The 27,111-nt window shown below is 41.9% G+C and overlaps 1 protein-coding gene across 4 annotated transcripts in view; it reads left to right on the plus strand.

The window, feature by feature from the left end:
• The first annotated feature begins 9,934 nt into the window (after nt 1-9,934).
• Nucleotides 9,935-27,111, plus strand: part of LOC140454433 (uncharacterized) — a 35,334-nt gene continuing 18,157 nt past the window's right edge. For 2 of the 4 annotated variants that reach the window (XR_011952686.1, XM_072549156.1), the window contains exon 1: nt 9,935-10,026. Coding sequence is in view for 1 of the 4 variants with exons in the window: in XM_072549156.1 (XP_072405257.1) it covers nt 9,984-10,026 (43 nt within the window). In the remaining 3 variants the exon portion in view is untranslated. The remainder of the gene's footprint in view (nt 10,027-27,111) is intronic. The other 2 variants (XM_072549158.1, XM_072549159.1) reach the window with 2 other exon arrangements.

Raw genomic sequence — 27,111 nt, forward strand, 5'->3', positions numbered from 1 at the left:
GTGTCAGACATCCTGACACTCTGAGAGCTGGCTCTGAAGGAGCTGGATCACAATGTCAATGACTCTCCACATGTAAATAAAGGATGACTTGGTGACATGACGCTGGCCTCTGTGAAAATCTTTCACTATCCACAAAGTTAAAAATTCTCGCACCTAAATCCATTCCAGTAAATTACTTACTTCCTATAGTGTGGCAACCACAACTGCACATAATACTTTACCTGAGGTGTGATGTGTCTTACACAAGTTCAATATCACCTTATGTACTCTCTTCCCCCATTAATAAAGCTTTGCACTTTATGTCATAGTTTTTGCAATTTCCATTTGTCCTGTCACCTGCAATGATCTTCACACAAAAACGTCCAAGTCCCTCTGCTCCAGTACTCCCTATTTTATACTGCCTTTTGATGCTGTTCCAACAAAAGCACATTACATCACACTTCTCTGCATTGAACCTCATCTGCCACCTCTGCTAACTTGGCAATGTCCTTTTGGAGTTCTGCACAATCCTCCTTACAGTTTATGATTCTTCCAAGTATATTGTCATCTGCGAACTTTGAAATTGTCATAGAGTCATAGAGATGTACAACATGGAAACAGACCCTTCGGTCCAACCTGTCCATTCCGACCAAATATCCCAACCCAATCTAGTCCCACCTGCCAGCACCCGGCCCATATCCCTCCAAACCCTTCCTATTCATATACCCATCCAAATGCCTCTTAAATGTTACAATTGTACCAACCTACACCACATCTTCTGACAGCTCATTCCATACATGTACCACCCTCTGTGTGAAAACGTTGCCCCTTAGGTATCTTTTATATCTTTCCCCTCACACCCTAAACCTATGCCCTCTAGTTCTGGACTCCCCGACTCCAGGAAAAAGACTTTGCCTATTTATCCTATCCATGCCCCTCATAATTTTGTAAACCTCTATAAGGTCACCCCTCAGCCGCCAATGCTCCAGGGAAAACAGCCCCAGCCTGTTCAGCCTCTCCCTATAGCTCAAATCCTCCAGCCCTTTCAAGTTTCACGACACTTTTTCCCCTAGGAAGGAGACCAGAATTGCATGCAATATTCCAACAGTGGCCAAACCAATGTCCTGTACAGCCGCAACATGACCTCCCAACTCCTGTACTCAATACCAGGATGGTGCCTGGTATGGTAGGAAGATCGTATGAGGAAAGGCTGAGGCACTTGGGGCTGTTTTCATTGGAGAAAAGAAGGTTTAGGGGTGACTTGATAGAGGTGTACAAGATGATTAGGGGTTTAGATAGGGTTGACCATGAGAACCTTTTTCCACGTATGGAGTCAGCTATTATGAGGGGGCATAGCTTTAAATTAAAGGGTGGTAGGTATAGGACAGATGTTAGGGGTAGATTCTTTACTCAGTGAGTCGTGAGTTCATGGAATGCCTTGCCAGTAGGAATGGTGGACTCTCCCTCTTTATGGGCATTTAAACAGGCATTGGATAGGCATATGGAGGATAGTGGGCTAGTATAGGTTAGGTGGGCTTGGATCGGCGCAACATCGAGGGCCAAAGGGCCTGTACTGCGCTGTATTCTTCTATGTTCTATGTTCTATACTCTGACCAGTAAAGGAAAGCATACCAAATGCCTTCTTCACTATCCTATCTACCTGTGACTCCACTTTCAAGGAGCTATGAACCTGCACTCCAAGGTCTCTTTGTTCAGCAACACTCCCTAGGACCTTGCCATTAAGTGCATAAGTCTTGCTAAGATTTGCTTTCCCGAAATGCAGCACCTCACATTTATCTGAATTAAACTCCATCTGCCACTTCTCAGCCCATTGGCCCAATTGGTCCAGATCCTGTTGTAATCTGAGGTAACCCTCTTCACTGTCCACCACACCTCCAATTTTGGTGTCATCTGCAAACTTACTAACTGTACCTCTTATGCTGTTATGCACATCTAGTTCCAGATCATTAGTAGATATCCAATATGATCCAAAAACAGATCCCTGGGAACTCCGCTCAAACCTTCCTCCAGTCTGAAAAATATCCATTGACCCATTAATCTCTGTTTCGTATCAATCAGTCAATTTGCTATCCATGTTTCCACTGTCCCTTTGATACACGGACTTACAACTTTTCTCACACATCTGCGTCAAATGTCTTCTTGAAATCTACGCATACTGCTTCAAAAATACTATCCTCATCAACCATTTCTGTCACCTCTTCAAAAAACTACAGAAAGGTAGTTAAACACAATTTCTCCCTTAGATTCATGTTGACACTCCCTAACTGAACTCACCTTCCGTGTCACTACTGATTTAATTTCAAATAATTTTTCTAAACATTTCGCACTGCCGAAGTTAAATTGACTGATCTGTAACTGCTGGCAGTATCCTTACAACCTTCCTGAAACAGACCATAATGCTGACAATTCTTCTGCTAAATCGCTGGAGTACAAAGAGGACTGAAATATTATGATTAGTGCCTCTGTGATTTCTACCCTCAATTCCTTCAAAATCCCTGGATGCATCTCAAACAGTTGTGGTGCCTTGCTAACTTTATGTGGGTTGGGACTGCAGTTTAAGTAAGTATCAAGATGGCCTGTTTCCGTCTTGTGATTGCACTGTACATCTAGTTCCAATCCCTCTTCCCCACGCTGTTTCCATTTAACTTCCCTTGATTTTACTTGTCTTTCTAAACTGTATTTAAGTTTTGACATGGCCTCTGTTTCAGTCACTAATGTAGGATGCAAATCTTCATAAATATGCAGTTTGGGTAAACATATTCTATTGACGTCTTCATCCACAAGTGTGCACAATGCACCATTTATTGAGTACAACTCCAATTTACATATTGCAATTTATTCACAATCTTCCTTTTGAATTTTGAACCCTTCTGGGCAGCATCGAGATAGTTGTAAAGTATTCACATCAAACGTTGCTCCTTGCCAACTAGTATAAATCCACCTTTCAGTATTTGACTGATCCGACTGCTATTTCAGACCATTGCCTTACAGTTTTCATTCTGATTGAAGACTTTGGGATTTTCCTTAATGAAAGGTGGGTGACATGGTGGCTCAGTGATTAGCACTGCTGCCTCAGAGTGCCAGGGGGCTGCATTCGATTCCAGCCTTGGGCAAATGTTTGTGCGGAGTTTGCACATTCTCCCTGTGTCTGCATGGGTGTCCTTCCACAACCCAAAGACGTGCAGGTTATGTTGCCCATAGTGTTCAGGGGTGTGTAGGTTAGGTGTCTTTGTCAGGGGTAAAAGTAGGGGAGAGGGTCTGGGTGTGTTATGCTTTGGATGGTCGGTGTGGGCTGAAGGGCCTGTTTCCACACTGTAGGGATTCTATGAAAGCTGCTACCTTTATCATGCATCCTCTTTGCATGATAAAAGGAAGCAGCTCCCCCACCCCCACCCAAGCCTTTGGTATTCCTATTGATTCTCTCTTTTTTTATTATTTGTTCACCGGATGAGGGCATTGCCAACTCATATTTGTTGTCCATCCCTAATTGCCCAGCGGGCAGTTAAAAGTCAACCACATTGCGTTGAGTCAGGAGTCACATGTCAGCAGTTTCCTTCCTTCAGGCCAGATGGGTTTCCCTGACAATCAACAACAGTTTCATGGTCATCATTAGACTCCAGATTTTTGAAACTTAAATTCAGATTTCACCATCTGCCATGTTAGGATTCAAACCTGGGTCCCCAGAACATTACCTGCGTCTCTGGATTAACATTAGCCTCATTCCTGATGAAGGGCTTTTGCCCAAAACATTGATTTTCCTGCTCCTTGGATGCTGCCTGACCAGCTGTACTTTTCCAGCACCACTGTAATCTCGACTCTCTGGATTAACAGTCCAGCACTAATACAATGAGCCATTGCCTCCACTCTATTGTATTTTTAACCTTACATATGTTGTCAGCATACTTTGTTTCTAGTGTTAATTCCAACACCTTTGTCACCTGGGGTTCTCTGAATTTGTCCCACTTTTTGTGTTAGCAGGAATATACCGTGAGATATTATATGTTTGCTCCCTTCACTAAATCACTCACAAGCACTTTCCCAGTCACAAGCTGTCTATGTTTATTCATTCATAACTCCTTTACTAACCCACTCACAAGTGAACACTGCATTCCTTTTCATTCATAACTCCCTACTATAGTACGGTTTCATTCATTCATTCATAAAACGGTTGTTCTGTCGTACATTTAACTATCATAAAATAGACCAAAGTAAAGCAACTCTTTCTAATCAAAACAACCCTTTCAAACCCATTACTGCTTTTTCACACCTTCGATCCTAATCAGCCCTTGCTACAAGTAGTGTTTAGGCTTATTTACCTCGGAATAAGTTTTCATATCACAACAATGCCATCCCTATCAAGTCTCCACAAAACACTATAATATTCTCTCATGGTTGGTAAGGCTTGATTAGATTACAGAATAGATTACAGAACACCAAACAGTTTCCCCAATTAGGATGCACTTGTTGAATACCTTTTAAAATAGTGCTTAAACATTTAAAAGGCATCTATATACGAATAAGAACAGTTCAGAGGGATATGGGCCAAGTGCTAACAAATGGGACTAGGTTAATTTAGGATATCTAGTCAGCATGGATGAGTTGGACTGAAGGGTCTGTTTCTGTGCTGTACATCCCTGTGACTGTATGACTCTATATTAAATTGCATTAATGAATGAAACTCACACCAGCAAATTGTAAACAAATCTCACAACCCAGCTGAGGTAATCTGTTTAATATCCTTTATTCTTTTATTAAGTACAGCTCCAATTTCTAACTTACTTAGAGCATAGAGGCCTAGTATTTTTACTAATATTTACTGACTCAAAAGACAAAAGAACTAACACTTCTTAATTATGACACAATGATCTTTTGCTATAGATTCTGTGTTCTGTGATCCTGGGCAAAAGTGAGGACTGCAGATGCTAGAAACCAGAGTTTATTCCTGATGAAGGGCTTTTACCCGAAACGCCGATTTTTCTGCTCCTTGGATGCTGCCTGACCTCCTGTTCTGTGATCCTACCCCACCACCTACCTGACAAAGGAACAGCGCTCTGAAAGTTGGTGCTTCCAAATAAACCTGTTGGGCTATAAACTGGTGTTGTGTGATTTTTAACTTTGTCTACTCTAGTCCAACACTGGCACTTCCACACCGTGACCTCCTAATTGTGCAAGTCGACCGGACAGACACTCTTAACCCCATCAGAAGTAGCAACCAGCACTTAGCACATGTTTAACCCACCTCCTGCCTCAGAACAGAAGCCCCTCAAACCTTTATGTACTGTAGATAAAACAATGTAACACTATAGTGACAGAATTCTAATATTTGTAAGAACTGTGTTACACGATGCTGCTGTAAAACTGTGTTCCGGAATTCTATTGCTACCTCAAACTTGTGCGACTGTGGTTGCTGAATAAAGAGACTACTTTCACCACCCACCGATTTCGGCCGTTATTTGAACATGATCCCACAATACCTTGACTCTACCCAAAATATTTGCTCCTTGAACTTGGCCCATTGTTCGGTTACTGACCTGTGAGGGAATGAACTTGCATCTTTGGTTGTCAAGAGCTGGAAGAAGAGTTTGAAGAAGGTCTTTTGAGCAGAGAAGGCTGAGAGGGGACCTGAGTGAGATGTGTAAGATTACAGGGGACATGGACAAGTTGGATAGGAAGCAGCTGTTCCCTTTAGTTGTTCAAAGAGGTATAATTTTATGGTGAAGGGCAGGATGTTTAGAGGGGATTTCTTGAAAATTGTTTTCATCCAGGAATGGTGGGATCCTGGAGTGCATTGCCTGGGAGGTTGGTAGATGCAGGAAGCCTCTCAACCTTTTAAAAAGTACATGTAAGAGCAGTTTAAGTGATGTAACATTCAAGGTAAGTGCTGGAAAGTGGGATAACCATAGCTAGGTCAGTGCAGACCCATTGGGACGCAAGGCCTCTTCTGTGTTATATGACTCTATGATCCGAAGAAGTTCTTGCGGCTTCAGCAGCAAAAGCATTGGCTCTCTTCAAACCCCTTACCAATATATCTAAAAACAAGGTGAATAAATTGTGTTTTTACAAACACGAGCTTACGAATTTCAGGTTGTCTGCTTAAGCTGGCCAGGTGTTCAAAAATTCCATGTGGTTGCATAATGTGCACAAATTTCCCCTTGCAGCTCCTTATGTGCAGTAACCTCTCCAGTTTTTATCCTTGCTTTGTAGAAACTAGTGAAGTGGCTGTAATTCCACCCCTTGTCTCTTTTCAAGGACAATTCCCCAACAAGTCCCAAGGAAATCATATTCCAAGGATAGGCAAACATTCTCTCTTACTTTCTTGCCATCTGTTCTCTGTCTGTCTCAACCCAAAATGCTGTCTATGTGATATCCAGAAATGTTTTAACATTGGACTGCAAGTCAAAGTTATAACAATGTCATGGCTCTGAATTGCCAGCATGTTATATTAGTGTCATTGACAGTAGATTAACTAGTACACCAAACCTTCTGGTTTTAAAAACAATGTGGGGAAGGTGCCTATGCAAATATTTCAGCAGCAGATAGACTCAATCTTGAACTGTAAATAGGTTTATTATGTCTCACTTAATTGCTAGTTGCATTTCATCTTAAATACATGATAATATCTTGAGTGGCATCAGGTTTGGGGCAGATCCAGGTTCCTTTAAACAAGTTGAGGGTATCTGTATCCAACACCAAACTGAGCATCAAATTCCAGACACCTAAACAGCCTCTTCTACTTTTTCTAATATATACAGCCAAGACCTCTCTGCTCCTGCACTCTTTAGACTAGCACCTTTTATTTTTGATGTCTGTGTACCAAAGTATATACTTCAATCTTGATCTGTCTTGCTCACTCTACTGAAATTGATAATAGCTTTACCGTCATCAGTACCGACACTAATTTATTAATTAATTAAAATTAGATTCTTCCCGTTGTCATGGTAGGATTTGAACACATGCTCTTGATGTTATACATGAGAAAATAACAGCTTTTAACAAAATCCCCATCCACACTTTTAGTGAGAGGTTTATTTTAGTTAACTACACTCTGTTAAACTCTCACTGCACTGATTATTAACTTGCCATATTGATACACCTAGTCCCCACCCAAACAGTCCTTATTTCAGGCATACCTCACCTGTTTTATTGCCCTGTTAGGTCATAGAAACATTGAAAATAAAAACAGTTGTAGCCTATTTGGCCCTTCCAGCCTGCTCCACTATTCAATATGATCATGGCTGGTCATCTTACTCAGTACCCTGCTTTTTCTTTCTCCCCAGACCCTTTGATCCTTTTAGCCCAAGAATTAGATCTAACACCTTCAAAGCATTCAATATTTTGGTTTCAGCCACCTTCTATGGTAGAGAATTCAACAGGTTTACCACTTTCTGAGTGAAGACATTTACTGTGACCCTGGTTCTGGGACGTACAGCCACACTGTTCTTCACAATTCCTCCATTTCAATTTTGGAAACCAATGCAACTTTTGAAACCCTACCTGGACTACATTAACATTTTTCAAATAAAATTACTGATTGAAATTGACTTGATCTTTTCTGCCTGATTTCCAATCCAGTTTACTTAGAAGTCTCTGAAGCCTGGTTTCCAATATTAACTTTCATTCATTACAATGTTTTCAAATTCACTGCTCTCAGCCTACAAAATAATCATCTAGTTGCATCGTAAAGATGCCTGCATAGTGCCAATAAAGCATTAATTAACATTGCCAGGAAGTACCAAACTCCTGGGTCATTTGGTGGCACGGTGGCTCAGTGGGTAGCACTGCTGCCTCACAGCACCAGGGACCCTGGTTCAATTCCAGCCTCAGGCGACTGTCTGTGTGGAGTTTGCACATTCTCCTTGTGTCTGCGTGGGTTTGCTCCAGTTTCCTCCCACAGTCCAAAGATGGCCGGATCAGGTGAATTGGCCATGCTAAATTGCCCATTGTGTTAGTCAGAGATAAATGGGTCTGGGCGGGTTACTCTTCAGAGGTTGGTGTGGACTTGTTGGGTGGAAGGACCTGTTTCCACACTGTAGGAAGTCAAGTATATGCATTTATTTAACTTCCAGAGTATGCCCACTTCATTTGATGTCTCTTTTGGAGGATGAAGAACCATTTTTCTCATGCTGATGTCACTGCAATCATGCAGATGTAACAACAATTAATCTATACTCCCAATTAATCTATGTTGCCAACCAACCAGCACCTTGCTGAATGCTTGGCCTTATAATTATGCAACTGTTCCTTCTGCACGACATCCTTGTATACTCCATGGTAACCATCCTCCTTGATTCTTAATCCACACAACTCCTGATTATCAAACCACTTAGTCTCACCAAAACCACAATAGAGAGAGAGAGACTACAAGTTAACAGTTTGACTGGCACCTCCAGTAGAGACTAGATTAGAGTGGTGCTGGAAAAGCACAGCAGTTCAGGCAGCATCCGAGGAGCAGTAAAATCAATGTTTCGGGCAAAAGCCCTTCATCAGGAATACAGGCAGAGAGCCTGAAGGGTGGAGAGATAAGTGAGAGGAGGGTGGGGGTGGGGAGAGAGTAGCATAGAGTACAATAGGTGAGTGGGGGAGGGGATGAAGGTGATAGTTGGAAATGAAGATAGGCAGGTGGGACAAGTCATGGGGACAGTGCTGAGCTGGAAGTTTGGAACTGGGGTGAGGTGGGAAAGGGGAAATTAGGAAACTGTTGAAGTCCACATTGATGCCCTGGGGTTGAAGTGTTCAAAGGCGGAAGATGAGGCGTTCTTCTTCCAGGCGTCTGGTGGTGAGGGAGCGGCGGTGAAGGAGGCCCAGGACCTCCATGTCCTCAGCAGAGTGGGAGGGGGAGTTGAAATGTTGGGCCATGGGGCGGTTTGGTTGATTGGTGTTGGGCCACAGGGCAGTGTGGTTGATTGGTGGTTGGGCCACAGGGCAGTGTGGTTGATTGGTGGTTGGGCCACATGGCGGTGTGGTTGATTGGTGGTCTACCTCCAGCAGACTTCCAAAAAATGAACTGTCTTTGATGTGGGTTACGAATACTGATGTTTGTTTTGTGAAAGATTGCATACTTAAGTGTATTGAATGGGCTTTTGTGTGTGTTTTCAGAATGTTTTTATAAATGTGTTATGAATGTCTGATGTCTTTTCTAGGGTGGGGGATATTAAGACCAAGGCACATACTTTTACAGTGAGAGCAGAAGGATTTTGTAATAGAACTTATTTTTCTTTCAGCACGGCTCCCGAGGTCTGCTTCTGATCGATAGCAGGTAAGTTGTCAAGGGCATAATGACATCAGGTAGTGGGTAGAGGGGCATGGATTGGTATGGAAAGGATAAGGGCCCATCATTGGGGGGCACAGAGGTATATTGGGCTGGGTGGAGACACGACTTAGCATGGATATACAATGGGTAGTTGGTGTTGAGATGAGGAGTGCTGGTGAAGGTAAGCATCTTAAACAGATCACTTTGGCAGGTAACAGCCTTCAGGTGCCTTCAGATTGTATCTGGAGGTGGTGTGTTCGAGACTATCTTGCCACTGCCCTCCTGGAATGAACATGGGCCATCAGGTCACTATCTCTCACGGGGAAATGAAGCATAGAGCTGGGATATTCCCCAACATGAGCCACACACCCCCTCTAAAATGAAAATTCAACTCAGTATCTCTCTCCAAGATGCTTTTTGACATGATGAAAATTCCCAGTATATTCTGTGCTTTTATTTTAGCAAACTATCAATGATGCTTCAATATATTCCTTGATTGGTGTTTATGTAAGGCGCTGAGAGAAACAAGCTCTCTCATCCTCTGTTGTTCTCTTCTACCAGGGCCTGTGCATCAGCAATGTCACTAAAAATCCTTCTTTGCTGTTCCAATTGGGTACATCTGATTATGACATCAGGACAAATTGCTCCCATCCCCACTGCGCTTGCCTGGAATTGGCAGAATCTGTCAGTACTGGCTGGAGGATCACAGAGCTGGTGACAGCAATGCGTTAGAATGTGTTCTCGAGGGATTCACCAAGGATACCTCAAGAAATATGGTAAGGTTGTAAAACATGTCTTAGTTATTTTGTTCACAACGAGGAGACACAGCACAAGTTTATAACAGACTCAATAACCTAGGGAAATTGACAAGCTTAAACAATGACGTACTGGACGAGTCTTGGCGATCAAATATTTTTAAACTGCCTTTTTAATCATGGGAAATTATAGTATGGAAGGAATCTATGTGGCTCATCATGAATGCACTAATTTTTCGACGAGAACTTTACTCCAATCCATATCCCAAATTATTTTCCCAATATTCCTTTAAAACCTTCCCCTTCAAATCCCTTTCTAATTCCTTTTCAGATGATCTTACAATCTCTCCCTCAATAATCCTCTAATGGTAAAATATTTCAAGCTTTAACCCCTCAGTGTAAAACATTCAACTTTTTCATTTATCCTCGTAGTCAACTTCCTCAGTCTTACATCAGTGTTTTATCTTTTCATTGGTGAATATATTTATGTTCAGAATCACTGCACATTTCACCTTTATTATCCTTGGATGCACATTCGATGGACGTTTGAATACATTAATCATGATATTTTTCAACATTAATGTTGTGATTGCTGTGTGCATGTTTTTCGGATTGAAACCATTGACAGTAGCTAGAAAGGTGAACGGTGTCTGTTACAGGGAGTAGAGCAGTAGTCTCAAAAAATAGGAGAAAAAAGTACAAGTATTAGAGGAAAATGCAACACATCAGAATTCAGTGAATAATAGGATGAAAATGTATGCATCCAAAATTATTAAAGTTTAAAATTATTCAGGTCCTTTGAGCACCTTCAATAATAGAAATCTTCTGACATTTATATTACTGAAAGATATATACTTTATGATGCCTATAAAAATCATTAAGAGAAATTTGATATGATTCCTTGCCCTTGATCCTAACTAGCTTGATACCTTCTTACTTAATATCAGTTTATAAACAGAGGGACAGTGAAAATACAGCAAGGGGCTAGTTAATTAATCCATGATAGATTACAGTGGTGCTGGAAAAGCACAGCAGGTCAGGCAGCATCCGAGGAGCAGGAAAATCGATGTTTAGGGCAAAAGCTTTTCATCAGCAAAGAGGCTGGGAGCCTCTCTCCACCCCAGAGGAGAGAGCAGAAAGATATTAAAAAGACATGCAATGCAAATTTTTTTTTACCCAGAGACTGGTTCGCGTATGGAATGAACTTCCAGAGGAAGTGGTGGATGCAGGTACAGTTACAACATGTAAAAGACATTTAGATACGTATGTAAAAAAGAAATATTCGAAGGGATATGGGCCAAGTTTAGTATGGGATTATAGTCGACGTGGACTTGTTGGACTAAAGGGTCTGTTTCCATGTTCTATGACTTTATGTCTGCATGGTTCTCTAATGAGCATTATGACTTACTGTCAGTCACCTGCATTTCCTCATACCATTTAGTTAATTTTCATTTGAGCGTTATAGATTAGATTCCCTACAGTGTGGAAACAGGCCCTTCAGCCCAACCAGTCCACACCGACCCTTCGAAGACCAACCCTTCCATACCCTTTTCCTCTGACTAATGCACCTAACATTATGGGCAATTTAGTATTGTCAATTCACCTAGCCTGCACATCTTTGGATTGTGGAAGGAAACCAGAGCACTCGGAGGAAACCCACACAGAGAATGTGCAAACTCCACACAGAGTCATCCAAGGCTGGAATCGAACCTGGGACCCTTGTGCTGTGAGGCAGCAGTGCTAACCACTAAGCCACCATGCTGCCCTAAAGCTGCTTTCACTTCCTCATGCAGCATCCCAGACCAGAGCTCACTGAACAACAAACTTTTCCTCACATTGCCTCTCATCGATCATTTTCAATCAACATTCAATCACATGAATTAGGAGCTGAAGAAGACCATTCAGCACTTCAAACCTGCTTTGTTATTCAATAAATTCATACACCATTTGTATTCCATTTGCTCCATATCAATTGATTTCTTTTAACAAGGATCTATTTAGCTCTGCCTTAAAAATCTTCAATGAACCTCTCTCCACCGCCTTCTGAGAGGGGTCCATAGCTACACAATCATTTAAGAGGGTTATTTGAGCCTTCAACTGCTGAAAACCGTTCTCTTTACTGTATCCATTCTTGATCTGACACACCTCGATGAAGTCTTCTCTTCACCTTCCCATATTTAAGGAGGAAACCTCTAGTGTCTCTGATTTCTCCTCATTACTGAAGACCCACATCCCTGCAACTTTCCACTTTACTTATTCTGCACTCTCTTTAGGGACTTGCCAGCATCTCTGACATGTAGTTGTTTATTCCACCTTAGGCCCAAGCAGTATTTTAGAGGGGCTTAGCAAAGCCATTTTGCTTCTGTGCTCTACACATTTATTAATAAAGCCCAGAAGATCACATTTGTTAGCCCTGCTGCCTCATAGTACCAGAGACTTGGGTTCTATTCCAGCCATAAGAGACTGTCTGCATGGAATTTGCATATTCTCCATGTGTCTGAGTGGGATCCCCCCTCTGGGTGCTCCGGCTTCCTCCCACAGTCCAAAGATGTGCAACTTAGGTGCATTGCCCATGCTAAATTACCCTGCAGTGTTCAGAAATGTACAGGAAAGGTGCATTAATCATGGCAATCGCAGGGCGAGTTGGGACTGGTTGGGCTGGTCTTTGGAGGATCAGTACAGACTTGTTGAGCCGAATAATTTTTCTGCATTGTAGAGCTTCTGCGATTCTATGATTTTTTTAAACAGCTTTCAGACATCGCTCAATAATCCCAGATCTTCAAGTCACTCAGTGTGAATTTGAAATGATTAATAGACAAATTTAAAATGTCAAAGTGCTTCCTTTCATACTAATAATTTCCATGATACTTCAGTAGCAGATTTCAGTGATAGCTCTTGACTCCCCACTCCTTTCTAACCCCCACCACTTTCAACTGTGCATTCCAGAGTAGAGACATATCAGACTCAAAATGTTAACTTTATTTCTCTTTCCACATATGGTGCTAGACCTACTAAGTTTCTCCAGCGCTTTCTGTTTTTATTGACCTAAAACAGATGATTTATTATGTCACTGCTTATGGGATCTTCCTATCTACAAATCGGCTGCTGTGTTTCTTATTTTACTGAAGATCATTACATTTCGAAAGAACTTAATTGGCTGTGAAGTGTTTTTTATTCAGAGATTGTGAAAGAGGCTGTAAAAATGCATGTGTTTCCATTTATTGTGGGTAATGTCAGCCTTAAATATCTGATCACATTATGAATGAGATGGAGTAATTTAATGCATCTGAGAAAATGATGTTAACAGGTTTCCCGAGCACTTTATTTAAACTGCAGATGAAGTCAGACGCAGTGAGGGGATGGGATCTCTGAACGTACTGTCCTATGCAAACCCATGGAGAGCAATCAGCTTGTGAATGAGGGAGAAAAGCCAGGGAGGAATTGAATTCGGTTCCAGATTAAACAGCTCCAATCAAACATTACGGCATCCTGCTCTCAGGATTCTGCCCACATGAGGCCCTGAGTGCATTAGAGATTAATGCTGCAAAAAGCTGATTGCTTCCTAATCCAGCAAGTATTACAGCCCATAAACATAACTTAATCAGTCTTTAATCTATCACTGCTTTTTCTCTCTCTCTCTCTCCATAGCTTTGAAGTATTATTAATTCACAGTGGATCACACTCTAATGCATGATTTTAATATGAATATGAAAGAGGGTTCAGAATGCATTTCTGGAATAGAATGGGTGGGGATTATTTGAGACAGGAGGATTAGGCAGCCATCAGAATGTTGCTCAATTAGGATAGTGGAAAGAGTAATGATAATGGGTGTGTGATTCTACAGTTTTATTTCATTAAATAGAAATCATTTGTAATACCATTATTTTAAAAACTGAGTTTGCTTTTAGTCCAAATAAATCGATAATCTAAAGTTAAAAATAGTAATCTTTTAAAAAAGAAAGACTTTGTTTTGATTCCTTCATGAGATATGGGCATCGTTGGTTGGATCAGGATTTATAGCTCATTTCTAACTGCCCTAGAGAACTCAGTCACAAGCTGCCGAGTGAAACCACTGCAGTCTGTTTTGTCCAGGTAAACCCTCAGTGCATTTTGAGAGGATTTTGGCTCAGTGACACTAAAGGAACGACATTTTAATTCCAAATCAGGATGATAAGTAGCTTGCAGAGGAGCTTTTGTTTGTGATTTTCCCATGTATGTGCTGCTCTTCACTGTCTCAATGGAACTGGTTGTGAGTTTGGAAAGTGCTATCTGAAGAGCCTGGGAGAATTTGTGTAGTGCATCCTGTGGATGGTAGACATTGCTACTACTGGTGATGGATGCTTGTGTCAATCAAGCAGGTTGTTTTTTCTTGGATGGTGTCAAGTTTTGTCAGTGTTGTAGAAATAACATTCATTCTGGAACATTCCAGCACACACATAACTCATGTGGATCTATAGCCATTTACAGGATATCCCAAACATTTTGCAGCCAACAAAATACTCTCGAGTGTACTCATTGCTTTAAAGTAGGTAACACAGCAGTTGAATGTGCACAGAAGGATTCCATAAACAGCAATGTTGTAAGAACCAGACAATCTTTTTTGGCATTGGTTGAAGAATATATATGTCTCTAACAGTAGAGTGAACCCTCTTACTCCCACACAAGTCTGAGATCAGAATTGTAGTAATGCCCAAGTGGATGTAATTGGAATTCATACTTCAAACTGAAACTGTGTTGGGGTGACTGGCTCAGTTGCTATCACTAAGAGGAATACTTGGGAATCTGCTGAGAGACAACACATTGGATGGATTCAGTTGTATTAAAACTGCCCCCCTTCCCACTGCTAGGATGGGTGAGATCAGGGGCAAGCTCTTTCACTGATGAATGATGGTCATCATTCGATTCTTAAATGGATTCAAATTCTACAAACTGCTGTGGTGGGATTTGAGTCCAGGTTCCTGGAACATTAGCTGGATCACTGGATTAACAAACTAGTGGTAGTACCAGTAGGCCATCACCTCCCCCTATCTAAAAGTGCACTTCACCAAGCGCCACTTAACATTTTCTTGTAACCCTGCACATTATTCCTTGACAGATGATAATCCAATAATCATCGGAAAGTCCCAATTAGTTGAAAGGTGTTGAGAAATGTATCAGCCATGATCAAACAGCAGAGCAGATTCAATGGGCTGAGTGATCTAATTCTACTCTGATATTTTATAGTCTTAATCCTGCCTCCATTGCACTCTCAGCTGATGCATTTTAAACTCGAACCACTTGCTGCATGCAAACATTTTTCCACGTGCAGCCATTGCTTTTTAAGTCTGTTTTGGTGTAGATACAATGGGCTGACTGCTTTTATCTGTGCCATAGCTTTGGTGTGGTTCTATGTGTCCTCTGGTTGTCAATTCTTCCACCAATGTGTGGTCTTTTGTTCTGCAGAGCCCTCAGGATTTTGAACACTGTGGTTATTGGATGCAAGGTCTGGACGTTTTCAGGCAATGAAAACATTTTGGAAGTGTTAATCTGTGAATGATTAAAATAAAACATTTACATGGATTAAGGGAAAGAGCAAAGGAAACGATTAGTAACCTCTGACATGATGCCAATTGGCCTCCTTTCTTATGCTGCTTATCTCTGATTTCACTGATAGCATCTAACTAGGGATGGCAGTAATGTCAACCTGACCTTCTCATAAATTATGAGAGAATCTCTTAACAATTAAGAGATTTGGTTTAAAATTGTGAGTTTTTTAAAAAAAAACATAGTTCAATATTCATTGGAAGCTGGTTTATAAGTGATGCATTTAATTTAACTGGTTTAATTAAATTTAAGTGGTTTATTTAATTACTAACAATTAGTTACAAACATACATCCGAATAAATGAGTCAGGAACATGAACTTACGGTGCCCATTCATAGGACTGTGTTTACTCTCCTCTCCATCCCCTCCCTGATATCCTTTGTCAATCAAGAAACTATCTGATTCGACCTTAAACCAACTCATGCATTTGAAGATGCTTTGCTCAAATACATGCTTAAAAAAATCCTGTTTACTGAGTATGGTCATGGTTCCACCCGCCACGCAGAGACCCCAAGCTGCATTCGCTTCTCAATGAACTCAGACGTCAAGCTAGGAAGGAAGGCAAGAGAGTTCTTCACCATATTAACGAATCGATCATAAATCAATCGAAAACTGTATGAATGGTCGATATATTTTGTAGGTTCGAGGATTTGGCTAATACAGTTATTTTAAATGTGTTTGTGAGCACATGTTTTGGTTATTGATGTCCTGACACATGTGCACATGTTCCTGAGTGTCAGCAAGTTCATCCTTAGACATATCATAATTAACTTGAACTGTGTGTTGATTATAAACAAATTTCTCTGTTTTATTGTCAGTTGTAAATTTTGTGAAGCTTTGCTTGTTCTCAATATTTATGTGCCATTAACATTGATTTTTGAAGTGATGTGTGATTCTCTGCCTTGTTTTTGAATGTATTTTCTTTTATCTGTCCATCAATTCAAATTCCTAGCCTTCCCACAAGCTATGAGACTTGTGCTTCCCATGATTTCTGGCAGTACCTCTGTCTCGCTGGTTCTGAGTGGGCAATTGGAGGTATTCGTGATAGGAGTACTGACCAAGGCCCAAGCCCGATCAAGGAGTCTCAACATTGATCCTGAGCCATCGGAGCCTGAAATGGCAAGGGCTGGGGACCAGACGCAACTCATGCCTGGGAACCAAAATGCTCTGCCAGGCCCCACTTTCTTTGCCAACTCTCAGCAGCTGGACATGCATGCCGAAGGTCAGATACAATCTGGAAATAATTGCTATCAAGAATCCCAAAATTTACAGAGCCCAATTATGAGTAAGGCTCAAGTTTGGTTTGAAATTGTAATTCTTGTCGTTAAAATGGTCAGAGTTCACATAGGAAAGCCGAGTTGGCATTGAAGCCATTACCTTCTTTGTCGATATGTTGCTCTGTCCCAACTCACGGAGACATCAGAGAAACATGATGCTTGACTCACTGCCCCAGAATTAATCAAGTATAAATTTCTTCTTTACTTTGAGTCAAAAGATTATGGTTTTTATTTCCACTCCAGGAGTGCTACATATACATCAATCAAATTTAGTAAATGTGCTGCATTGAGGGACTTTTTAAAAAATTCACTCATGGGATGGGCAAGCATTTATTGCTCATGTCTAAGTACCCTGAGAACATGATGATGAGCGGCCTCCTTGAAGCACTGCTGTCGATGCGCAGTAGGTAGAACTACAGTATTGCTAGGGAGGAAATTACAGGCATTTGTCCCAATGACAATGAAGGAATAGAGATATATTTCTAAGCCAGGGTAGTGAGAGGCTTGGAGGGGAATTTCTAGGTGGCGTTGTTGCCATGTATCTGCTGCCCTTGTCTTTCTAGGTGGTAGCAGTTGTGGATTTGAAAGGCACTCTCTAAGGATCTTTGGTGAATTTTAGCTCCCTTAAGTAGAACAGGAAACTTTCCTGATGTCCTGGGCAACGTTTATCCCTCAAACATCATCAGAAAAACAAACTAACTGCTGAGTATCATATTGTTGTTTTGTAGGAATTTGTATTTCTATATGACAGCAGTGATTACACTTCAAAATTTCATTAATGGTTATAAAAACACTTTGAGACTTTCCAAGAGGTGAAAGCTGTTCTTGAAAGGAAAGTCTTTTTCTGTTGGACACTAATATGAGCAATCAGGGAATTACCAACAGACTATTGGAAAATAGTGTGTTTTATTTGCACACTTTTAAAAATTAGTCTTGAAGTTATTGGTGTTTTGTATAAATGCTTTTTGACTGGACATAGTTTTTACAGATGGAAAGACATGTGACAAATTCTCCAGAGATATGACAGCTGGAGCTGACAACATATATCTTTATTCATGAAACGGAAATTGTTCCAAGAGGAGGAATTGGCATTTAGGTCCCACATTAAAACTGGTCATGTGAAGTTCCGGAGATGGAAGTGGAAAGGCAGAGAAGTTTATGGAAAGAATTCCAGAGTGGGATCTCTGCTGCCAAAGGCAAAACTTTGGTCATCATCTTTAGGGGAGGAAGGAAGTAGAATTCAATCCAACGCACAGAATAAGTGCAATAAAGTCTAGTACTTATTCTTCAAAGAGAGACAATTGTAAATATTTTCAATCAACGTATCCAGATACGTAATGACATGCATCTGGAGCAAATGGGACCTGAATCCACAGCTTCTTGTTTAGAGGTAGGGACACTACACATAGTGAAAGCCTGTGCAAACAGTGTTACTGTATAGTCAGTCGTATCACTGAGCAATATACAGAAAAGGTTCTGTAATTGGGCCTGAGCTAATTCATATCAAGTGCAACACTGTTTACAAAAGATCAAGCTACTTCTCAAATAGGAAGTGGTGAATGCAGCTTAAAGTTGAAATCAGGTGAAGGCTTATTCAAGAATTCATTTTGAGTTTATTCTGAAAGCTGCTTCTAAAACCATGTACTGTGGCTGCCTCACTTTCAAAAACTACCTTGTAAAGTGAACGTGGCAGTTCTCCTTTTGTGGCCTTAGCCAGCCTCGTGCATTCTCTTCATCAATCCCTCTCCCTCTCTACTTCCCTTATTTCCTTCAGTGTTCTCCTTAAAATTGATACTTCACCAAACTCTGCCACCCTTCCTCATGAAAATTACCTTGGTTTGGAAACCACGTTTCTCCTAAGCTTTGCCTGGAAGTTAATTGCAGGCTGATTCTTTTTCAGTGCTGGGGATGCATTATGCTCAAACAAGTGGTAGATATTGAATATTAACTAGGGGCTCAAAGGGAAACAACCCTTCTAAAAATAGTTTTGACCTGTGTTAAAGTCAAAAGGATTGTGGCTGCAAAAGCTACGGGGTGGAGATTTGCTTGTCCCTTGGTTGTCCACCCATTATCAACTCATTGAAAGTTCCAGAACGGAACCTCAGTCGTAAGTATTAAGTGAATGTTCCTTGGAACCTACTGGAAAATATTTGCATGAATTGGTGTCCTCAGAAGCCAAGCAAGATACAATTCAATGTAAAATCATGAGGGGCATGGATAGGATAAACAGATAAAGTCTCTTCCCTGGGGTGGGGGAGTCCAGAACTAGAGAGCATAGGTTTAGGGTGAGAGGGGAAAGATTTAGAAGAGACCTAAGGAGCAACTTTTTCAGGCAGAGGGTGGCACGTGTATGGAATGAGCTGCCAGAGGAAGTGATGGAGGTTGGTACAATTGCAACATTTAAAAGGCATCTGGATGGGTACATGAATAAGAAGGGTCTGGAGGGATATGGGCCAGGTGCTGGCAAGTGGGACGAGATTGAGTTGGGATATCTATTCGGCATGGATGAGTTGGACCGAAGGGTCTGTTTCCGTGCTGTACATCTCCATGATTCTATGATTCTATGACCTGTGATGTTTTGATTTTGAAGTTTTAAGTGAACTGGCCAGTTATATCTCAGTGAATTTTTTTTCTTTTCATTCATTCCTTGACTGTGTCTATTTGACTATCTGAAGACAATTTTAACTGTTTTGCTGACACATGGCTTTGTTTTGGAGTTTTGCTGTGGGCTGACCTAGTGCCTCTCTAGGCAAAAGTGAGGACTGCAGATGCTGGAAACCAGAGTTTAGATTAGAGTGGTGCTGGAAAAGCACAGCAGGCCAGGAAGCATCTGAGAAGCAAGAAAATCGATCTTTCGGGCAAAAACCCTTCATCAGGAATAGAGGCAGGGAGCCTCCAGGGTGGAGAGATAAATGGGGGGTGGGGGGGGGGGGGTTGGGCTCGGGAGAAGGTAGCAAGGAGTACAATAGGTGAATAGGGATGGGGATGGAGCAAGGAGTACAATAGGTGAATAGGGGTGGGGATGGAGCAAGGAGTCCAATAGGTGAATGGGGGTGGGGATGGAGCATTCATTCCTGATGAAGAGCTTATGCTCGAAACATCAACTTCCTGCTCCTTGGAAGCACCTATCTAGTCTAGTCCCACTTTCCAGCACTTGGTCTGTAGCCCAAAGCACTTAAGGTGATCGTCAAAATATTTCTTAAATTTTGTAATGGTTCCCACCTCTACTACCCTTTAAGGCATTTTCGTTTATGGATTTTCTTTGTAGGAATCTGGACAACTGTCAGTTACCACACGTGTGCGACCTCATGTGCAAACTCCCATAGTACACTCTTTGGGATGGTGCCAGAATCTTCAGCTCTTTTAAAAGACAAATTAATGGAAACCATCATTGAGATGACTGACCTGAACAGTTAAAAATCACACAAAACCAGGTTATAGCCCAACAGGTTTATTTGGAAGCACTAGTTTTCTGAGCGCTGCTTCTTCATGTGGTTGCGGAGTATAAAATCATAAGACACAGAATTTATAGCAAAAGTTTACAGTGTGATGTAATTGAAATCATATATTGAAAAAGACCAGGATTGTTTGTTAAGTCTCGCATCTTTTAGAATGAACATATTGGTTTCAGTTCTTTCATTAGCAAATCGCATAACTTTTTTCAAGTTACATTCTCAAGTGAACTTTAACAATTTGTGTCATGTCGGCCCAAATAATGTACTTAAGGTGTTAGCTGCCCCGTATGAGACTTTTGCAATAAATTCTGAGTCTTACAATCTTATATTCAATGATGAAGGGGCAACACTCCGAAAGCTAGTGCTTCCAAATCAACCTGTTACACCATAACCTGGTGCTGTGTGATTTTTAACTTTGTACACCCCAGTCCAACACAGGCTCCTCCATATCATGGCCTGAACAGTGCATTTCTCATGGCAGAATGTGCTGGGGTGCATGGAAGATGTGGTCAGTGGTGATGTCAGAACATAACACCAGACTTAGGAGCAGAACTAGACAATTCAACCCTTCGACCTTGCTCTGCTGTTATGATCATGGCTGATCTCATCCCAACCTCAACTCCACCTTCCAGACCACACCCCATAACTGTTCAACCCATTACTAATTAAAAGTCTGTCTTTGCCTCCTTAAAATTCTTCACTGTCCAGCATCCACCAGACTTAGGGACAGTGGATTACAAAGACTCATGACTCTTTAACTGAAGTAATTTCTCCGTATCTCTGTTTTCATAGAATCATACAATACATACAGCACAGAAACCAGTGCAGCCCACCAAGTCTACACCGACCCTCCAAACAGCATCCCACCCAGACCCACCCTCCTACCGTATCCCCATATTTCCCATGGCTAATCTATCTAGCCTGTGCATCCCCAGACATTATGGGCAATTGACCATGGCTAATCTGTCTAAACTGCACATCATTGGACTGTGAGAGGAAACCGGAGAACCCGAGGAAACCCACGTAAATACGAGGAGAACGTGCAAACTCCACACTAACAGTCACTGAAGGATGGAGTCGAACCCGAGTTCCTGGCATTGTGAGGCAGCAATGCTAACACTGAGCCACTGTGCCGCCCCTTATCCTAAAACTATGACCTAACATTCTTGATTGCCTCATCCATTCTACGTCTAGTTTGTCAATCCCCTGTACACCTCAATTTGATTTCTTAAACTTCTAGACGTCGAAGAATATTGGCCTAAACTGCTCAATCTCTCTTCATAAGACAAACCCCTCATTTCTGGAATCAATCTAGAGAACCTTCTGTGAACTGCCTCTAATTCAGCAACAAGGCAATCCAAAGGCATTTTACATGTATGTGAGGAACAAGAGAATGATCAAAGAAAGAGTAGGGCCGATCATGAATAGTATAGGGAACTTGTGTATAGAGTCTGAGGAGGTAGGGGAAGCCCTAAATGAGTTTTTTGCTTCTGTCTTTACTAAAGAAAAGGACCTTGTAGTGAATGAAACCATTGAGGAGAGGTAAGCATGCTGGAATGGATAGAGATTGAGGAAGCTGATGTGCTGAAAATTTTGACAAACATTAAGATTGACAAGTCACCAGGGCCAGACCAGATTTGTCCTTGGCTGCTTTGGGAAGCAAGAAATGTGATTGTTTCGCCGCTTGCGAAGATCTTTGCATCCTCGCTCTCCACCAGAGTCATACCTGAGGACTGGAGGGTGGCAAATGTAATTCCTCTCTTCAAGAAAGGAAATAGGGAAATCTCTGGCAATTACAGACCAGTCAGTCTCACGTCTGTCGTCTGCAAGGTGTTAGAAAGGATTCTGAGGGATAGGATTTATGACATCTGGAAGAGCATGGCTTGATTAAATGCAGTCAGCACGGTTTTGTGAGGGGCAGGTCATGTCTCACAAATCTTATTGAGTTCTTTGAGGATGTTACTAGACAAGTTGATGAGGGACGAGCAGTGGATGTGGTATATGTGGACTTCAGCAAGGCATTTGATAAGGTTCCCCATGGTAGGCTCATTCAGAAGGTCAGGAGGAATGGGCTACAGGGAAATTTAGCTGTCTGGATACAGAATTGGCTGGTCGACAGAAGACAGCAAGTGGTAGTGGAAGGAAAGTATTCTGCCTGGAAGTCAATGGTGAGTGGTGTTCCACAGGGCTCTGTTCTTGGGCCTCTACTCTTTGTAATTTTTATTAATGACTTAGATGAGGAGATTGAAGGATGGGTTAGCAAGTTTGCAGATGACACAAAGTTTGGAGGTGTCATTGACAGTATAGAGGACTGTTGTAGGCTGCAGCGTGACATTGACAGGATGCAGAGATGGGCTGAGACGTGGCAGATGGAGTTCAACCTGGATAAATGCAAGGTGATGCATTTTGGAAGGTTGAACTTGAAAGTTGAGTAGAAGATTAAAGACAGGATTCTTGGTAGTGTGGAGGAACTGCAAGATCTTGGTGTGCAGGTACATAGATCCCTTAAAATTGCCACCCAAATGGACATGGTTGTTAAGAAAGCATATGGTGTGTTGGCTTTCATTAACGGGGGATTGAGTTTAAGAGCCGTGAGATCTTGTTGCAGCTCTATAAAACTTTAGTTAGATCATGCTTGGAATACTGTGTCCAGTTCTGGTTGCCCTATTATAGGAAAGATGTGGATGCTTTGGAGAGGGTTCAGAGGAGGTTTACCAGGAAGCTGCCTGGAATGAAAGGCTTATCTTACGAAGAGAGGTTGACTGAGCTCAGACTTTTTCATTGGAAAAAAGAAGGAAGAGAGGGGACCTAATTGAGGTGTACAAGATAATGAGAGGCATAGATAGAGTTGATAGCCAGAGGCTTTTTCCCAGGGCTGAAGTTGTTAGCATGAGGGGTCATAGTTTTAAGCTGTTTGGTGGAAAGTATAGAGGGGATGTCAGAGGCGGGTTCTTTACGCAGAGAGTTGTGAGAGCATGGAATGCGTTGCCAGCAGCAGTTGTGGAAGCGAGGTCATTGGGGATATTTAAGAGACTGCTGGACATGCATATGGTGACAGAAATTTGAGGTTCGTACATGAGGTTTACCTGACATGAGGATCAATGGTCGACACAACATCATGGGCTGAAGGGCCTGTTCTGTGCTGTACTGTTCTATGTTCTATGTTCTATGTTCTCTATCTCTCCTCTCTTAAGGTGACTAACATTGTACTCCAGCTCTTGTCCCACTAATGTCTTGTATAGTTGCTGCAGTACTTTCATATTTTTTCAACTCTTTTCCTTTCCTAATAAATGCCAACTTTCTATTTGCCTTCGTTATTAGCTGTAGTATCTGCATTTTGCGATTCATGCTTGAGGTCACCCAGATTCTTTAAGCACTCTGGATTTTTCTCCCTATTTTGATACTACGTTGCCTTTCTATTCATCTGACAAAAATGGATAGCCTCACACTTACCCACATTAAACTTCATTTACCAAACTTTGGCCCATCTACTAAACCTTTTTATGTCCATTAGTAAGTTTCTTAGTCCAACTCACTTTTCTACTTATTTTTGTGTCACCTGCAAATTTAAATATAGCACTTTCTATCCCCACATCCAATTCATTCAATTAGATCGTAATAAGTTGGGGCCCTTGTACGTTTTGTGCATATAAATGGTTGGAAGACATTCCTGGTGTCGGTAATTTGATTTTTCATTCACTTTAAAACTGTAATGGAGCGTTTCCTTCAGACAGGAGACAAAAGAAAGTCCTACAAGCAATGTTGCGCTGTTCGCCATCTGTGCTGTATATCACTGTCTGAACAGGGAATTGTATGTTGAGTGGGAAGCTGCTTTTCCAGCGAGGTCGAGAAGCTGGAGGAGCATCTGTGCAAGTCCAGGTACGGCCCAGTTTCTAACATTTGCCAGCTTGCCATAGAGCAAGGGAGGGGAGGCCACAACAGGTAGACAGAGAAGGCAAGATCTGACATACTTGGAAACCACAGAGCACCACTGACTGTTCATTACATCAAAATCTGACATGTTGGCTAGGAAGAGCACATCTTGTTTTGTGGAAGGACACTCGATGCAAGTGCCCTTGAAGATCACAGTGGCTTGGAATTGTTTCATCATAGGGCATCACCTATATGAGTGACAAAACCAAATGCAGATCACCACATCAAGGTAGTCACAGATGCCACATTTGGTGGGGTACATGAGTTTATTTCATTTAGTGAGGGTTTTTGAAGGTTCACGGTGTCAGAGGTTGCACACAGCTGGCCATTAAAGTGCTGGCTGGATAACCATAATCAGTCAGGAAAGGCGATCACTCCTTTCATGTTCAGCTTTTATGTCATGACAGGCAACACATAACACAAGTGTGTGTATACAATACTGGGCTGGTAAACCATTATAATTGTTGCTGATTTCCAAAGTTGAGAGAGAAAAGCATCCTAAATTGAGTAAGATAACTCATATGCCGGTTTCCAGGAGGGTATAAAGGGGAGTTTAGATGCTGGAAAGTCCACTTACATCTAGTTTTGGTTAATTGAGTTTAAAAGCAGGAAGGTTATGTTGCAGCTGAATAGGGTGCTGGTGAAGCCACACCTGGAGTACTGTGTGTAATTTTGGTCTCCATACTTGAGAAAGGGTGTACTGGCACTAGAAGGGGTGCTGCAGTGGTTCGCTAGGTTGATTCCAGAGTTGAGGGGGTTGGCTTATGAGGAGAGATTGAGTAGATTGGATTTTTTCATTGGAATTTAGAAGAATGAGGGAGGATGTTATAGAAACATGTAAAATTATGAAAGGAGTAGATAAGATAGACGTAGAGAGGATGTTTCCACTGACAGGTGCAACTCGGACAAGAGGGTATAGCCTCAAAATTAGAGGGAGCAGATTTAGCTCTGAACTGAGAAGGAACTTCTTCACCCAGAGGGTTGAGAGTCAATGGAATTCCCTGCCCAATGAAGTAGTTGACGCTACTTCAGTAAATGATTTTAAAGCTAAGATAGATCTTTTTTAAAGAATAAAGGGATAAAGTGTGACAGTGAGTGGGTAGGTAAGTGGAGCTGAGACCACCAAAAAACTCACCCATGTTCTTACTGAATGGAGGACCAGGCTCGAAGGGCCAGATGGCCTATTCCTGCTCCTAGTTCTTATGTTCTAATAACATCAAAGTCAGAACCAATCAAGGTAAACGTTTGCTTAAATGGTCATCCAGTTCTCACAGAGGCTGATACCAGAGCGGGCATATCAATGATCGCAGAACCAGTATTTAAAAAATTTACTCTTGACTCCAGCCCTATAAATCTGTGTGTGACCTCAGCTAGGCTGAGAACCTTACACCAGCAATCCTTTACAGATTAAGGGGGCAACTTCAGTTCCTGTCTCTTATGAAAAGCAGCTGGTTCAGTCATCACTGATTGTAGTAAAAGGCTCGGGACAAAGTCTGATGGGATGCAATTGGTTACAAGAGAGTCGCCTGGATCAACTCAACATTTTTCAACGAGAAAATAGCTGCTTGAATGAAGTGCTCATTAAGTACCTGGAAGTCTTCCAGGAATGTGTTGGGACTATCAGAGGAGTCAAGGCCACTTTGCACATTAACCAGGAAGCCATTCCACAATTCTGCAAGGTCCACCCAATGTCATTTAAGTAGAAGCAGAAATCCGAAGGCTGGAAAGTACATGAATCATCAAACCAGTCCAGTTCGCAGAATGGGCAATATTGGTCATACCAATTTTGAAGCCCAATGGGTCAGTTTGCCTTTGTGGGAATTTAAAACAAATGGCAAACCACTTTTCACAGCTGGATAAATGCCCAATCCCTCGGATAGAGGATATATAGACAAAGCTGGCAGTGGGTCTGCCCTTCACAAAGTTGGGCAGGATCCATGCGCACTTGCAATTGAGCTAAAAACAAGGACTGCAGATGCTGGAAACCAGAGTCTAGATTAGAGTGGTGCTGGAAAAGCACAGCAGGTCAGGCAGCATCTGAGGAGCAGGGAAATCGATGTTTCGGGCAAAAGCCCTTCATCTTACAATTGAGTCCAAACCAGGATTTCCCAGAAGTATGCTACAATTAATATCCATAAGGCTTCATTTGGGGTATCATCAATCTGTTCAATTTCATTTGCAAGGTCTATCTCAGGTTGCCATTTACTGAGATGATGTCCCAATAGCAGGGAAAATGAATAAGGAACGCTTAGAGAACTTGTATATTGTCCAAAGGTGCTTTCCCAAGGCATGTATCCCAAGGCATGGTTAGCACTGCTGCCTCACAGCGCCAGAGACCTGGGTTCAATTCCTGCCTCAGGCGACTGTGTGGAGTTTGCACGTTCTCCCCGTGTCTGCGTGGGTTTCCTCCGGGTGCTCTGGTTTCCTCCCACAGTCCAAAGATGTGCAGGTCAGGTGAATTGGCCATGCTAAATTGCCTGTAGGGTTAGGTAAGGGGTAGATGTAGGGGTATGGGTGGGTTGCGCTTCGGTGGGGCGGTGTGGACTTGTTGGGCCGAAGGGCCTGTTTCCACACTGTAAGTAATCTAATCTAATCAAAAGTAATCTAATCAAATCTAAGAAGGAAAGAATGTGTGTCCAGGCCCCCCAAATGACCTATTTGGGTTACATAGTTGACAAGACCGGGTTAGACCGGTGAGAAGGTAATGTGAGAGCGATCAAAGGTGTCCCAGCTCCCATATCAATCCAGGAGCTTAGGTCATTTCTTGGTCTGGTAAATTGTTAAACAAAGTTCATATTCAACATGGCATCCCATCCTGGCAACTTTGCATCAACTCCTTAAAAATGGTCAGCATTGAA

The sequence above is a fragment of the Chiloscyllium punctatum genome, chromosome 29 (assembly GCF_047496795.1).
Source record: "Chiloscyllium punctatum isolate Juve2018m chromosome 29, sChiPun1.3, whole genome shotgun sequence".
Taxonomy (NCBI): Eukaryota; Metazoa; Chordata; class Chondrichthyes; order Orectolobiformes; family Hemiscylliidae; genus Chiloscyllium; species Chiloscyllium punctatum.